This window comes from Xiphophorus maculatus, chromosome 16 (genome assembly GCF_002775205.1).
Source record: "Xiphophorus maculatus strain JP 163 A chromosome 16, X_maculatus-5.0-male, whole genome shotgun sequence".
NCBI classification, from domain to species: domain Eukaryota; kingdom Metazoa; phylum Chordata; class Actinopteri; order Cyprinodontiformes; family Poeciliidae; genus Xiphophorus; species Xiphophorus maculatus.
Window position 1 is genome coordinate 16,518,244 of NC_036458.1, and position 14,913 is coordinate 16,533,156.

Here is a 14,913-nt window from a genome sequence, read left to right on the forward strand (position 1 = left end):
CCAAACAATCCCTGCATCATAAGTGTGTTGTGTCAGTGCGTGAAGGCGGCCTCGTTTGCTGCCACGCAGCCTGCTGGAGGGCGTCGGTCAGTGCGCATTTTACGCGCCCTTAGCGGCAGCGTGTTTACAAGGAAGGAGAGGAGGAGAGTTTGGGATCCTGACTTCCAGAGCGCATGTGTCCCCCCGCGGAGATGGCAGTCGTGAAGAGGAGCCGCTAAACTGGAGTTCCTCTCTCGCTCTCTCTTTTTTTTTTCTTCTTCCTGAGGTGTAAGATGAGAGCATTTGCACTGAGGCTGGGGAGCTCGGAAAGATTTATGGAAGAAACTTTCAATTTCCAAGCAGAGGAGATGTCCACATCTGCGAGCCCGACCATTCCCACCTCACAGCTGACCTCGGATCAGCTCACGGTGCTCGTTGCCTCCTGTAAGTAGATCATTAAACGCCAATCCTGTTCAATATTTGCTTTTCATAACTTCGTCAAACAAGTTACAAGGAGAAGAAAACATCCCGATGTTGCTTTATATGCAGCATCAAGATCAGTTATGTATTTCAGCTGCTGCCAAAGAGATTATTTTATTTAAATCCAACTTGCTATCACACGTTGTCATGTGATTTTGTGTCTATTTTTTTTATCGATAATTGTTGAACAGCTGAGCAGAGATGCACCAGTCAAAAAAGATTTTTGGGCTGACATCAGTTTTTGGTTTTATTTGAGTGAAACATAAATGTTCTGCATGTTTTTTGACAGTAAATAGTAGTTTTAAATTAAACGAGGGTGTTGCTACATTATTCAAATCGCAGCATGTCCTGTCTAATACTCAAACATAACAAATCCCTTTCCAAAACAAACTAGAGGGGAAGTGTAAGGGGAATTATCTTTAAGGGATTTTTTTCTCATTCTTATTCTGATACTTTGCTGGACTTTAGAAGACATTTTCCTGAAAGTAATTGCTAAGGTCTGAAAGCAGCAGGTGCATTCATGGAAAGTGACTAGTAAGTGCAAGGAGTAAACTAGTAAACTGGTAAGGTAAATGTTCTTATTGAGTTCTGAAAAAAGGAGCAAATAGTTTTCATAAAAAGCAATTATTAGATCCCATGATACTTTCAGTGCCACATCGTTCTGGAGAGTCACAGGTGAGCCAACAAGAGTACCTGCAACTTCCAGGAAAGTTTCAGAAAATACCCTGTAAGTTTCAGAGAGTAACATTTGAGTTTCAGGAAAGTAATGTTTTAGTTCTGAAGCATTTAATGAAACAAAAAATATAAGCAACTGATCTGCCGATTAGTCTCTGATTAGAGAAAATCCAATTAATTGCAGATTGTAAGTTCCACCTCTGTCTAAAGTGAAGGTTTTGAATATCGATTCGTCCTTGTTAGAATGTGAACCATTACACCACAATGTGTTCTCATAAACAAGCAGTAATTACTAATGAACTATTTCCCTTTTTCTCTTTCGAAACAGTTTCTTCTCTGGTGTTCTTTTTCGTTGTCGTCTTGCTGCTTTCCATTATTTACCGTAAAGATCCCCAGTGCTGCAAACACGGCTCCTACCAGGACCCACATGCGGATATGGTGAGTAATTCAGAGAGAGAACAAAAAAATAAATAAACACACAACGGTATGAAAAGTTTCCCTTGTGCTGAGCTTTCTTCTGAAGGTGATCTGTACGTTCAGTGGTTTAGGACACCCTGACGAGAGAGAGAAGTGTGTGTGTAGCACCGTTAACAAGTGTCAGATTAAGTTCTGCCTGGCTGTGGCGAAAGGACTGAATAAGCTTGATATCATCGTTCTGCAGCAATGGATTCGCCTCAGTGTGAATTAACTGCCCTCCAGAAATATCTCACAGAGACTCAGTGATTCTAATGGAATTGGACAGAATTAGCTCTTACCGTGCATACTGATGCAACTTCACCACCAATGTAATTAAATCAGAGCAAATCACTTTTTTTTTTTTTTTTTTTTTTTACTGACACTCTGTGTGAATATTCCAAGTGTTCAATTCCTCACCTAAACTCAGAAAGATTATGGTACCACTGGAAATGCCTTAAGAAATTGTGGTTGAAGTCTGGAACAAGTCAAGCAGAGGAAACAATGTCTCTGGTCAGGTGTGCCTTCATGCAAAACACAGTGTGTGACAGAAAACTAGCACAGGACTTTACCTTGAACACACCAACCCTACAATGAAGCATTATGCTGTGGGAGCAGATTTTCCTGTTGCGTTTCCTGTTGCATACTACTATTAAACTACTTTACATGCTATACAAATGTTTGCCGGATATCACGCTCGATTATCAGCTTGGTGCACCAGGACGTTACTGGTGCGGAAATGTAAACAGTTCAAAGATGGCAACCGTTCTCTCCACTTCCCTTTTCCTGACTTGCTTCTCATCTTCATTAGTCCCAGGGGTGAGGCTTGAGCGCTATCTTTGGACTGCAGGAGCACAAGCACATGCAAGACAGGAAGCTGTGCTCAGCCATGGTCTGGATTAGATAGACCTGCCGCCTAGCTTAAGGAACCAAGAGAGCCTAATTCACAGCTCTAAACTGGCCGCTCTGGCCTCCAGTTACGTCCATACGCACGCATAAGATGAGATTTTGCTTTTAAATAATCATAAATCCCAAACATGATTCATCTATTTAGGACTCAGGAACAGAGAACCCTGTTGTCTGTTGGACTTATACTTAAGAAAAAGTTCAGAACAAACAGAAGCCCTCTTTCATTGTTTCTCAGAGGGATATTTCACGTCTTCAACTTCATAGCCACATACCTTTCCCTGCTTCACTTTGCCCCCATGAATAGGGGACAGACCACACTGTGGGTGTTGGGGACACAACGGAGACAATGGATCTCCTTTAGTTTGAAGCAATAGAAAAAAAGAAAAAAAAAACGAGCCGCTGCTGGGATCCTCCCCCGACTTCAACACCGATTTTACACGGTTGTGCTTTTTCACACTGGCCGAATCAATGGCAGGCAACAAAAGGACAAACCTTCTTTTCTTTTTCCCCTTTCCTGAGGACGTTCTTCTACTTCTTTAAAGACCTCTTAAAGACCTTAAAGACCAGAGACCTCTGCCATCACCTTTTCCGAGTGTCCTCTGTTGCTTCTCAAAATGCTGCGAGGGGTCAAGCCAAACGTCGCCGTTGTGCGTCTTTTTTGAGTGTGAGAAAAGTGTTAGTTTATTCTGCCCACAGAAAATGATCAATTTAACACTTCAGAACAGCTAAATGACATAAAATGTTGAAGTCCAGAAGAAGCCTGTTGCTCCTAATACTCAGACTTAGTGTCATCCACGCAACAAATTGACATTGTTATGGTCATGACATGCAGGGAGATAATGTTCACTGGAGTGTGCTTATTAACAGCTACCTGCCGCAGCTACAAGGAGAACACTGAAAAGACCTCTTGGACCCTCCTGACACAGTCAGTACATCACATTGTTCTCCTCACAAAGGACACTCATTTAGACGCAAGGCAATTAACTCGCTTTTCTGTCAGCCTTTTTTCCCGCATCCCAGAACCACATACAGTGAGACGCTGACAGGTCTTGTTGTTTAATGAAAGGGGTGTGGGAAGGAGGAGGTGCAGAAATCAGAGGGTGGTCATGTTGTCGCCTTATTGATCTAATAATTTATGGTGCTACTAAACCGTCCGGGGCCCACAGGGATGAAACAAGGCATGAAAATTGGTCAATTGGGCTGAAGTTAGTGGCTGTCTGGCTAATCGCAGATGGGGAAACAACAACTAGTGTTGCTTGTCGGAATACAGAGCCCCATAAAAGTACGTTTACCTCTTGAACTCTGTTACTTTTGCCACGTTGCATATATGTATTTTGGGGGGATTTAACAGAAATTAGAGTTTTGCGCATTCAGACTGACATTTTTACTTGTGTTTTTTTGTTGTTGTTGTTGCAAAATATAGCCGCAGCTGAATCAGGACAAAGGTGGAACATCTGTCCACAGATTCTCATTTAGATTTAACTCTGGAATTTTACTGGGCTATTGTAACACTAATAGGACTCTTCTAAACCCTTAGACTGGAGCTCTGGTTGTATGTTTTGCAGCCTGTAACAGCTTTTCTTCCACCCATCTTCTCAAAAACTTTAATCAGCCTGCTGAAGAAAAACACTTCCCACAGTGTGATGCATCCGCCATCATGTTTCACAGTGGGCATGTTGTGTCCAGGGTATTAAAGGTTAACATTTTGGCTCTGTCTGACCAGAGCACCTTGTTTGGTCCTGTCGTATTTAAGGGTTAAGAGATTAAAATACCTCTATTCAGATTTTAATTTGCCAAAAATGATAAAAACCACGTAGAATATTCCTTCTCCTTTACAATTCTGCATTTTGCATTGATCTATCACGTTACATTTCTATAAAAAAAAAACATTGGAATTTGTGGTTCCCATGACTTAATTTGTATGAATACTTGTTCAAGGCACCGGATCAGCTGCATCTTCTGAAGTCACTGCTGTTTGTTTCAGGATGCTGCCCCTCAGTACTACAGCAGCAGACAGACTCTGGTTGGATCTCCTCGTTTGGAGCAGACTCACATCCCTGAAGACAGCGTCACCCAGGTAACCCCACTTCTGTGCACTCATCATTTCTATCAAAAACAATCCTTTGCTGAAATCACATCCTTGGATCATAACTCGGTGTGTTTCATTTTAAAGTCATTGTTTTTGCCTTAAGTGTCCAGTGTCCTCTGTGCCTCTCAGCTGCCGGGTGAGCTGTTCTACGTGGGCCTGCCCTCCAGCTACAGCCTGCCCACCCTGGAGACCACCCTGCCGAAGCTCCCCTCCTACGAGAGCGTCCGAAAGAAGGACCGCCAGCGGCAGATTCACATGATGATCGCAGACCGTTTCGGCCTCAATGGACCCATTGTTACTGAGGTAGGGTGAGTTGATTCAAGACCTCGCCGCAGCATGCGATACAGTCACAGATCCCGTGACGATGAAGTCCTTCGGAGACTGGTGTCGAGCTTTTTGTAATGGGATCTGGAGACAGTTGTCACTTCAGTCATGCAAGGTCTGCTCAATGTGTGGCTTAGCACTAAATAAAGATACATTAAAGTGCGTTTTTATCTGTCACTGTTTCACTGACAGACAGTTCTGCTGCAAGAGATCAGACAGCAGTCTCATCGCGGTAATCAGAAAGCACGATCAGCGCCTCTGCATTGTGTTACCACTAATAACATTTTACCTTGTTGATCTACGGCTGAGCTTTGGGTTCGCACAACGCTCCAGCAAACAAGGTAATTAGAAAAAGGCACATCGAACATAATTAGAGGCTGCATCCATGAGTGCAAACAGTGGCCAAGAAAGCAGCTTTGTGCTCCTGTCGTCTTCCCTCCTTTTTCTTAATCAGACACTCCCTGACATGACACACACACATGAAAGTGAGCTCACACCCGCTGCTTTTTGCCCATCACAGCAGCGGTCAATAAAGAAGCAAATATCCCTCCCGCCTCCTCCCCCTTCTGGGCTGAACGTGAGCGAGAATTCAGATAGTGGTGCCCGCTCATTGTCTCCCATCTCTCCTGCAGCCTGAGGCAGGACGGCAAGGAAACATTTGCAGGCTGGCGCATGTGTGTGGAGTGAGACAGAGCGCAGGGTGTGGGGTTGTTCGTGTTGCCTGAGGGTCCCAGAGCAATTAAAAGATAAGAGAACTCAGTAAGGCAGCGTGGATCTGCTCGAGTTTATCAGGCAGATAATGAAGAGAAAAAAACACGTTCCAGCCAGCTGGAGTGGGACCGGATTAATTGGTAATGTAAATACAAACATGTTCCTTTTGTTCTTTAAAAATAGGCTTCATGCCCTGCAGGCCACAGGATGTTCTCTAACTCCCTTTTTCCCACAAACACGCAATCCAGGAATTTAATCAGGAAATGTGATTGGGTCCAGCAGCTGTATTTGGTCTGTCCTTTTGATGTTTATGAATATAACTTTATTGGCACAAAGCAAAGCAAAGTTATATGGACACATTTAACCCTAAACCAACTCCAAAAACCACAATCTAAACTCTTACTAGAAATGTGTATCCCTTAGATAGCATCTCAGATGATCCCTGCATTTCAGTGTTTTGTATAACATACAAATGCAGTGGATGGAAGTAGCTAAAAATCCCACTATTCTACTGACTCAGTTTTTTTAAACTCACAAAACGTTAATAGGACTTATATCTAAAAAAACCCTACTTTGCAGCAAAAACTTATATTAGTAATCTACAAAGCAACATTTTTCGGAAACATTGATTATTTAAGGGCTTAATTGTGTGGAATTTTTCTGAAAACTCCAATCAAATGGAGGCCACTAACACCACTGGGAGTTATTCAGTTACCTTTGTGATTGTCAACAGACATCAGCAGTTGATATTAGATTGCTGTCAGTCTGTATTATTTTTAGGTCACTAAAGTCACCAGTGCGTGATGACTTCTTCTTTGTTTTAGATTGAAATTTTCAAGAGTATTAACTGTCTTCAAGACAAGACAAAACCTTAAAGACTAATTGATGCTTTATCAATTTACCAAAGATTGAGCTTGTTTTCCTTTAATTAGCTCTGACTGGTGGTTGGTCAAACACTGACAACCTGAACTCCCAAATTTCCCACCTGTAAATGTATCAATAAACAAGATGTATTATTATTTCGAGCACAGAACAAAACCAACTGATAACATTTAGGAACTCACAGTTTGACATATGAATAGACATACATTTATAATCCATTTGTTGTTTGATAGGTCTAGAACCACTATGTCAAGGAGCCTGCACCCCAATGTGGTGAGCTGTGGGCATTATAGACCTTTGGAAGAAAATCAGAATCTGCATTTGATCTAAATTAGCAGATCACACCTCTAACAAAACCTACAGGTTCATATCTAACAGTAAAAACCTGATTGGTCAATTTTAAGAAGTACATGGGAGGTTTTATGGATGGTTGTGAAAACTTGAGAATATTTCTTTTGTTAAATGTTGGAATTCAGTTTTGTTGGGAATTGCTGATGTTTACTCTTGAGATTAATTTGGTTCTGCCTGCAACAGTCTATTCAATGGGTGTTGGAATTTCTTAAAAACAAATTCGCATTTCTGGCGAATCAAAACTCAAGACATACATGTGCTCATAAATTTGCCTCTGTTTAAGTCATTGTTGAAACAAACTCCAAATATTTTCAGTGAAAAGTAATCAAAATCTATTGCCTATTACCTAAGAAGATGCTTTTTTGGAGAAACAAGCCACAGACCTCCTCTGTCATTTGTGATCCATACAGTCTCCTCCATCATACGAAGAGAGCATCCGCCAGTCTGTGGAGCTGCCGTGCGACATCCTGTCATCTGACCTGGATGTTCCCCCTCCTCAGAGAGCTTACATGAGCGAGAGCCCAGGTTACGCCACAGACAGCACCGTTCTACCTCCTGTATGATGCCAAACAAGTCCTCAAGCCGGCGAAAGAATGCAAAGGGAAGCTGTACCTCAGTTTCTGAAAGAGTTCAACAAAACTTTCTGATCCAGATACCTCAAACTGAGCCAAACACCCAACCCAAAGAGGAGCTGCATCCCATCTAATCAGAGGCACATATGAATACTTCAAAAAACGGAGCATTCAACGACGAAGGTGGCTGGGACATCTTAACGAAGGAAAATGACCAAAACGAAAAAACCCATTAATAACAGTGGTGTGGGTGCGCTTCTGCTCATAGTTTTGTTTTGTTTTGTTTTTTTAAAGATTTTTTTTATCATGAAGCATAAAGTGAAAACACATTGTATATTTTTATTCAGATGTGCTGTAAAGCAGATATTTGTTTGTGTAGCCAACCACAAGAGAAGGAGACAAAAGTAATTTTCACTTTTAAGAAAGTTGAGCTAAATGCTCCCAAATCTCTATGTTCTCTATAAAAGTGGGAGGAACAACTCAAACCCAGAGAACAAATGAACAACAAGGAGCTAGTTTTGTAAAATTCAATAAAACACAACTTAAAATAACAGTCTGAGAATCGTCCTCTGTAGTCACCAATCAAATAGTATGTTTTACAGAGGGAAACAAAAGTAAAGAAATGCAAAATGTAATATGAGCAAATCACACAACTTAAATACAAAAATCAAATTCTTATATTTCCCACTGTGCAACAATGTCTGTTTTTATTGTGTTCATTTACCTCACTGTGTGTTCATGGCTTGGTTTAATCTTGAACTCGTTCTGTATTGTATTTATTGAAGAACAATAATTTCCCTCATGTTTCTACTTTGTGGAAACGCAAGAAATAAACAGTTTTACTATTTTGTTGATGGCCTGTCATAATTTAAGTTTCATATGATTAAGAGAGAATTAAAAAAAAAAAAAACATGTGCACAACAAAGCTGCAGTGTAAAGAGATTTGTCTGTACAGGTGTGAGACTTTAATAGGAGGAGAACATTTTAAATATAAACTGAACAGAGAGTCTTTGAGGAAAACGCATAAATTGTTTTGCTCTGATTATGAAGACTTCTCTTGTGATGTGGATGGGTCACAAAATGATTGTTTTGTTGTCCAAAATTAATACATGAAATTTGGCTTTTAAACGAATTTGTTTTTGCTTTTCCTTAGGATGTTCTTAAAATGAGTAAGGTTAGAGAGACACAGCATATCCTTCCAGTTTTCCACAAAGTCAAGAACAGTAAATACACAACCTGGTCAGCAGACGTCTCACAGCCCCTTCCTCTCTTCTACTAACGCTTTTATGGATTATAATTGCGTGGAGCAGAGGAGTCAAACTCAGACACATGCAGGTGCCATCAATAGTTCTCTTATGGCATTGTTCATGTATTTCTAATTAAAATAATTAGATTATAAGACACAAAACTGTCTTAAAAATCTTGTAATGAAAATTCAATCCAATTCCCCAAAACACTTTGCTAGGAACTCTACCTCTTGTTATTTAATAGTGAACTTTTTTCACATTGCGCCATGTTGCATCAACAAACTTCTCTTTTTTTTGCTATTTTATTGGGATTTTATGTGACCAACAGAAAGTAGAGCTTTATTGCGAAATTGTAGGAAAATGATATATGGTTCTGAAAAATTCTTGCAGATAAAAATCTGATAAGTGTGGCATGTACTTATTTCAGGCCCATATATACTTGTACCTCTAAATAAAATAATGGTGCAACTGATTATAGCTCAACAAAAAGAAATAAAACAGCACAGGTGTGTTTATTTTAATATCCAGTTGCATGGAATAAAGAAGAGTTGATGCAAATTTCAGATCCGCAAAGCCGGCAGCAGACTTTCAGCTTTAATTGGACCAAAAGGTGGTTCTAAAAAGTATTTGCTGACAGTTCAGGTCACACAAAAATGCAAACCCAAATTTTCAGATTTTCATTTGTAGGAAAATTCGAGAAGCATGTGTCATTGTCTGTCCACTTTACAGTTTTGTGCCACTCCGTGTTGGTCTGTCACATAAAACCCCAATAAAACAAATTGATGTTTGTAGTTAAAACTACAAAATGCAGACAGAGGATACGGATATTTTTGTAACGCCATGTGTCGTATCTTATAATTGTTCACTGTGCATTTCAACCTCATTAAATGGTTAAACTAAGTTGTTTATAAAGATGCTAAGAATAGTAATAAAAGACACTCGTTTGTTTTCTGTTATGTTTTCAACTCAACACCAACTGAACTAGCCAAAAAAAAAAAAAAAACACTATTGACTCACTCCCAGGGCTTTAAATATCGAGTAATGTATGGATTTAAAGGTTTTTCTTTTTCAGCTCCTTACACTTTGTGAACGACAGTATTATTATTTCTCCAGCGTGACTCAGCGCTGTGGCAATTGGACAGCCGCTTGCGTCACTCACGGAGAAAACCGAACTTCCCCGAGCCGCCGACCGTCAGTTTGGTATGTAAACAAGGTCAGACTCTGCAGCACACAGACTAGACTTCTTCCCGAGCCGAACCCTCCTGATTTTTTTTTTAAACCAAGAAGAGACCCAACAAAATCTCAATTTTAAGGTAAGCTGCGCTTCAGCGATTCGGAAAAACCAGCGAGGTTTATCTGCATGACGCACTGCAGGGGTGAAATTGTGTGGCGCTGCCTGAAAGAAAAACGCGTTTAATGGGACTGTATGATAGTGGAAAAACAAAATAAGTTTGCAAAGTGTATGAAGAGAGTTACTGATGCTTTGGTGCAGACCTGCTGCAAAGTCGCTCTGCGGCTCTGTGTTTACTTCTTGCGCAGTCATCAGCTGACCTCGAACTGGGTCGGGGCTGAAACTACGTGGTCATGCTCTCCTACTGTATGAATACGATCACTGGATGTGCTGCATGCATTTAAATCAAAATCCGGCATGTTTCTTATCCGCGTGAACCGTCACTTATTCTAAAATGAAATATTTAATTTTTTTTTTTTAAAAAGCGTCATTCAACCCTAACTTAGATAGTCTTCTTTATTTTCAGGTTTTGTTGCTGCATCTTAATAATTGAGCATGGGGCTGGACTGTGTGAGCTGCAGTGATGGCTTTCTGATGCACAATCTGACTGCTTTGTATTGCTCTGCAGATTGTAGGAGAATGTGAATGTGGCATAAACAGAGTGTAAGGATTTCAGACAGAGAGAGGACCTTAACAAGGACACAACCAGAGCAGGCCCAACATATAAGCAAACTTTGCACTGCTTTGGGGTTTTGAAAGAGAACAGATTGACACATTCAGCAATTGTATACATCATTAGAAAAACTTGAATAGTTTGAAAGTTATAGTAAACGGAAGGGAACTGATAAAAAAAATCCAGAGTTTTCTGGTTCCGCTCTGGTTAATAGTGGCTTCTGGCTTGATAACTTATTTTCTGAACTGTTTGCACTTCCTTGAGTTTGTTTATGTTGCAGAGGTGCTCTAAGCAACAAAGGCATTGCTGTTGTGATCACGCTGGGTAGAAAGGTGAAGTTTCCATCACGTGTCATAAGCTCCATTCTGATGTTTTTTCCGTAAACATTAGCTCACCTCTTGCACAAAGTCCACCTCCTTCGAAGAAGCATTCCTGATTTGATCTTTCCATGAATAATTAATTCTGTTATGAGGAGAAATGCAATTTAAAAACAAGTATTTCAGGGTTAGGGTTTCACTTAAAATGTGACAGGTAAACTGGCCTCAGGTTGGCCAAACCATTCAGATTTTTAACATCCCCTTAAAAACTGGTTATCCTTTATGTCAGGGCAACAGCACAGGCTGGCAAACAATAAATAAAAGAGGTCATGTTTGTTTTTATTAAACCTACCCGTGATGCTTTCGGTAAGCAGTATTTGCTTACATCTGTCATTGCAGGACACAGGCACAGACAGCAGCCAAGATGATGCAGTGTTTTCACTTCATGGTCGAGCCGGCCAAAAACCTCACAGCCAAGATTAAGGTCAGCGTTGTTTTCTTCAACATGTTTAATGTTCAAACTTTTTTTTTTTTTTTAGGTCACATTGTTACTCAAGTAGATAATTCATTTGAAAACATTGTTATCATGGCCATCTAGGATGCGCACCTTGCTTTTATTTTGCAGAAAAGAGCCAGTTGGATGTCTCTGCTAACACCATCAGAGCCTTGATGTGCATTTTGATCAGGCCAAGCCACTGCCTCCTCTCCAGATTGACATTATTACTTTGTAAAGCACTTCTGGATGAGCACTGGCATCCTCAATGAGGGTCTTGAAGCCTCACTCTCATTCCAATGAGTATCTAACAGAAACCCCTTTGTTTGTGTGTTGTTTTTTTTCTTTCTGACAGGAGTCGAACAAGAGAGCAAAGAGAGAGAAGAAGGAGCCTCTGGATGAGGATCAGCTGTTTGTGGTGGAACTGGCTAAAGACCTGAGCCGGGTCTGCCAGGTACAGCTTCAACATGAAAGAAGCATATTTGCAAGAGCAATCTAGAGTATTTTCTTTTTCTCCTCAACTTCTCTGTTTTTTTGTCTGTTTTCTTTTGTTTTTTTTACTTTCTTATTCTGTTACGTCACACGGCACTACGCAGCTAATTGATAGTCCGACAGGAAAGCCGCCGTACAAAATAATTAAATTTTTCCGAATAAGAGAATTATCTGCTGTCTTTCGCTATTGTGTTTTATTCTCTCTCTTTTTGTTAATTCCTGCAGAGGTCAGAAGTCCTGGAGCACATCTGTAATCAAGACGACACTTGGTCGTCTCCTCTCTGCCGACTCTTCATCCTGCAGTCGGCATCCATGCTGGAGAACAAGGTGCCAAGCCAGGATGCAAAAAAAACCCCCCAACGACAACATGTCACTTATTTTTAAAAAAATGATAGCGGTATGAAAGCTAAGGTGTGTTGCTTAAGGTGAATTTCTGTATGCAGAAGACACTGATGCAGACTGATGGCTGGCCAGAGATGGATGAGGGCAAGCAGCCTGATCTGATTAACGGACAGGACCTGGAGCGGGCCAAAGCTGTCATCCTTAACTGGATCAAAGACCTGAGGGCCCAGCCTGAGGTGGGAAGTTTAAGTATGCGACTAACCCCTTCCTGTTGTACTGGACCTTCAAAATAAAAGCTGTTCTTTCTAAACACATGAATGTCCAGCAAAGCGTGTGGCCCGGAGAACCAGTCGCCAAGATCCTGGAGGACCTCCAGTCAGCCTGGCGCTGGGGGCGTGCGCCCAATCTCCTGACCGCTATGGAGTTGGTTCTGTGGACTTTAGTGTCACAGCGACCTGACAAGGTAACAGCTTGTATTGTGAATCGCAGAGTATGCTGAACATTTTCTGGGCCAAAAATCCAACAAAACCCCCCTTTTTTTCCTCCTTTTTTGTTGCAGGACACCATCCCACAGCAGTGGCTTTTGTGGAAGCAGAGAACTTACAAGATTGGTTCGTAAATCCCTCCAGAATTCATTCTGATGCAGTTTAATTTAAGGAAATGTTCGTTTTCATCAGTTTCATCGTTTCCCTTCCAGGTGCCATATCCTACATTCCTCAGCCAGGTAAATGAGACCAAGAATATCAAAGTACACTTTGAAATTTGTCTGGCAAATCTCTTCAAGACAGAAATCAAAACAGCTTAAATTTATAGATTTGATTCGGTAAGTTACAGATTATTTAATAGAAACAATTTCCAAGCAACACAGGAGTTATATTGCTATTATAGTACAAGTAAGATGAAAATATTGTTTTGCTCAAAAAATTTAGGAAAAGCATACAGGGTTTATCCTTACAGTGACGCAGGAAACATTGCTTACATGTAGAAATATCTGTGAAATATTGCTATTTACAGCATCTAGCACTCTTATTGGCACTCTAAGATAGAAATTTATTAAAGGGATTAACACAGATTCAACTTTATCGCATGAGCATGATCCAACAGTAACATAAATAAATATTAATTTGAGTACATTTATTCAGAGGAGGAAAAACAACCCATGTCAGAAGTGCCCTTACATGGGTACTGAAGTTTAAAACCGGTTAATTAGGCAGCCAAATAGAAATGAGAGTTTTTCCTATGTGAGAATTATTTTCAAAATCCTCCCAAGACTTTAGACCACAATGAGAGAACAGACAACCATGATCTCAAGATATCTAATGGCCCTGGTACACTTTGTTTTGAAGCAGCTAATTGGATGAATTTTAGTTCGAAAACTCAAATGTTTTCGAGAAATATTCCTCACATGCATCAGTTGCAAAAAAAGTTATGTTCATGCTGAGATAAATCTTTTTTTTATTGTTCTTTTAGTGTGGGACTGGATTGGAGATGCTGCAGGTACTTGAACATGTTTCCTGGAAATATTTTGGTCAGTTTTATGAGTCGTCTTGATATTCAAACCGTCTTCCTTCCCACCCAAAGTGGAGGTAACTCTGGATCTGGACACAGCCAATCCAGACCTGCTCATCTCTGTTGACGAGAAGAGGATGCGCTGCGGCTTCGAGCGGAAAGATGTTCCCAACTTCCACCAGCGTTTCGACGGGTGGTGGTGCGCCGTTGGCGTGCACGGCCTGGGCTCCGGCCGCCACTACTGGGAGGCGGAGGTCGGCGAGCGCGACTGGCGGCTGGGTGTGGCCAAAGAGTCGGCGCTGAGGAAAGGCTTCAAGTCGCTGAACACTGGCACCGGGTACATGACCCTGCGGCTGGAGAGGGGCACTGAGTTTAAAGCCCTGACGGTCCCCTTCACCGCCTTGCCACCTGGCCTGATCCCCCGTAAGGTGGGCATCTACCTCGACTATGACAACGGCCAGCTGTCCTTCTACGACGTGGACAAACACTTGCACATCTACACCTACAATGAGACCTTCACCGAAAGGCTGTTCCCGTTGTTTGGTACAGTGGAGATTGTTAAGGATCTCGTGATCCGGTCTCCAGCAGCTAAGTCCCACTGTCTCTGCCCCACGTCCTGCCTGTGGGCCTAGGTTTCTCACCCCCCACCACCACCCACCAGTCAAGTTTTCCTCTATGAGCCAGTAAAGTTAGAGTATAAGAACCCGGAATAGCAGTGAAATGCTGATATAAATGACCACTCTGTATGTTGCTTCTGCTTTAATGTGATTTCTGCTGCTATTTTCTCAAAAAAGAGTTAGAGCACCACTCTCTGGTCTTTTCTGTATTCAGACATTTAAGCAGAAACTCCCAATGTAAAAATCTTCTGTAATGTGCAATACTAATATGATGACAACAATGCACTTCTGTGAATAAAGAATAAACCAAATTCAGTTTTAATTGAGCTGTTTATTTCTCCTTCAAGCCTTAAAAAAATATCTTTAAATTATTGAATTGATTTATTTTAGCCACTGTTAGTTACCATTTCCTTCCCATTCTCTCCTGACCTTATTAGTTATCAGAATTACCTAGGGGAAAAAACAAGCACCATATTCATGTAGAGTCCAAGTCTATCTACAATTTTAATATTGTCCAATCTCGTCAATAATGCTAACTTGAAAACTGATGGTGGAGAGTAATATGAT

At 41.0% G+C, this 14,913-nt stretch overlaps 2 protein-coding genes across 2 annotated transcripts; both read left to right on the forward strand.

The window, feature by feature from the left end:
* The first annotated feature begins 124 nt into the window (after positions 1–124).
* LOC111611615 lies at positions 125–8,247 on the forward strand. The gene is made up of 5 exons (XM_023348762.1): positions 125–423; positions 1,463–1,572; positions 4,481–4,573; positions 4,715–4,888; positions 7,264–8,247. Exons 1-5 carry the CDS (start codon positions 273–275, stop codon positions 7,414–7,416), a joined length of 681 nt encoding a protein of 226 aa, XP_023204530.1. The 5' UTR covers positions 125–272; the 3' UTR covers positions 7,417–8,247.
* A 1,589-nt stretch (positions 8,248–9,836) lies between these two features.
* Positions 9,837–14,668, forward strand: LOC102217037 (butyrophilin-like protein 9). The gene is made up of 10 exons (XM_005807016.2): positions 9,837–9,985; positions 11,293–11,377; positions 11,742–11,840; positions 12,104–12,205; positions 12,322–12,456; positions 12,546–12,683; positions 12,780–12,831; positions 12,918–12,944; positions 13,691–13,717; positions 13,802–14,668. Exons 2-10 carry the CDS (start codon positions 11,318–11,320, stop codon positions 14,359–14,361), a joined length of 1,200 nt encoding a protein of 399 aa, XP_005807073.1. The 5' UTR covers positions 9,837–9,985; positions 11,293–11,317; the 3' UTR covers positions 14,362–14,668.
* Positions 14,669–14,913: the final 245 nt, after the last annotated feature.

Excerpts from the sequence above, each read along its gene's own strand:
- LOC111611615 (XM_023348762.1), top strand. The coding sequence starts at position 273 with ATGAGAGCATTTGCACTGAGGCTGGGGAGCTCGGAAAGATTTATGGAA. Across the intron at positions 424-1,462 it reads CACGGTGCTCGTTGCCTCCT|TTTCTTCTCTGGTGTTCTTT; the intron begins GTAAGTAGATCA and ends CTTTCGAAACAG. Across the intron at positions 4,574-4,714 it reads CTGAAGACAGCGTCACCCAG|CTGCCGGGTGAGCTGTTCTA; the intron begins GTAACCCCACTT and ends TGTGCCTCTCAG.
- LOC102217037 (XM_005807016.2), top strand. The coding sequence starts at position 11,318 with ATGATGCAGTGTTTTCACTTCATGGTCGAGCCGGCCAAAAACCTCACA. Across the intron at positions 11,378-11,741 it reads ACCTCACAGCCAAGATTAAG|GAGTCGAACAAGAGAGCAAA; the intron begins GTCAGCGTTGTT and ends TCTTTCTGACAG. Across the intron at positions 12,684-12,779 it reads TGTCACAGCGACCTGACAAG|GACACCATCCCACAGCAGTG; the intron begins GTAACAGCTTGT and ends TTTTTGTTGCAG.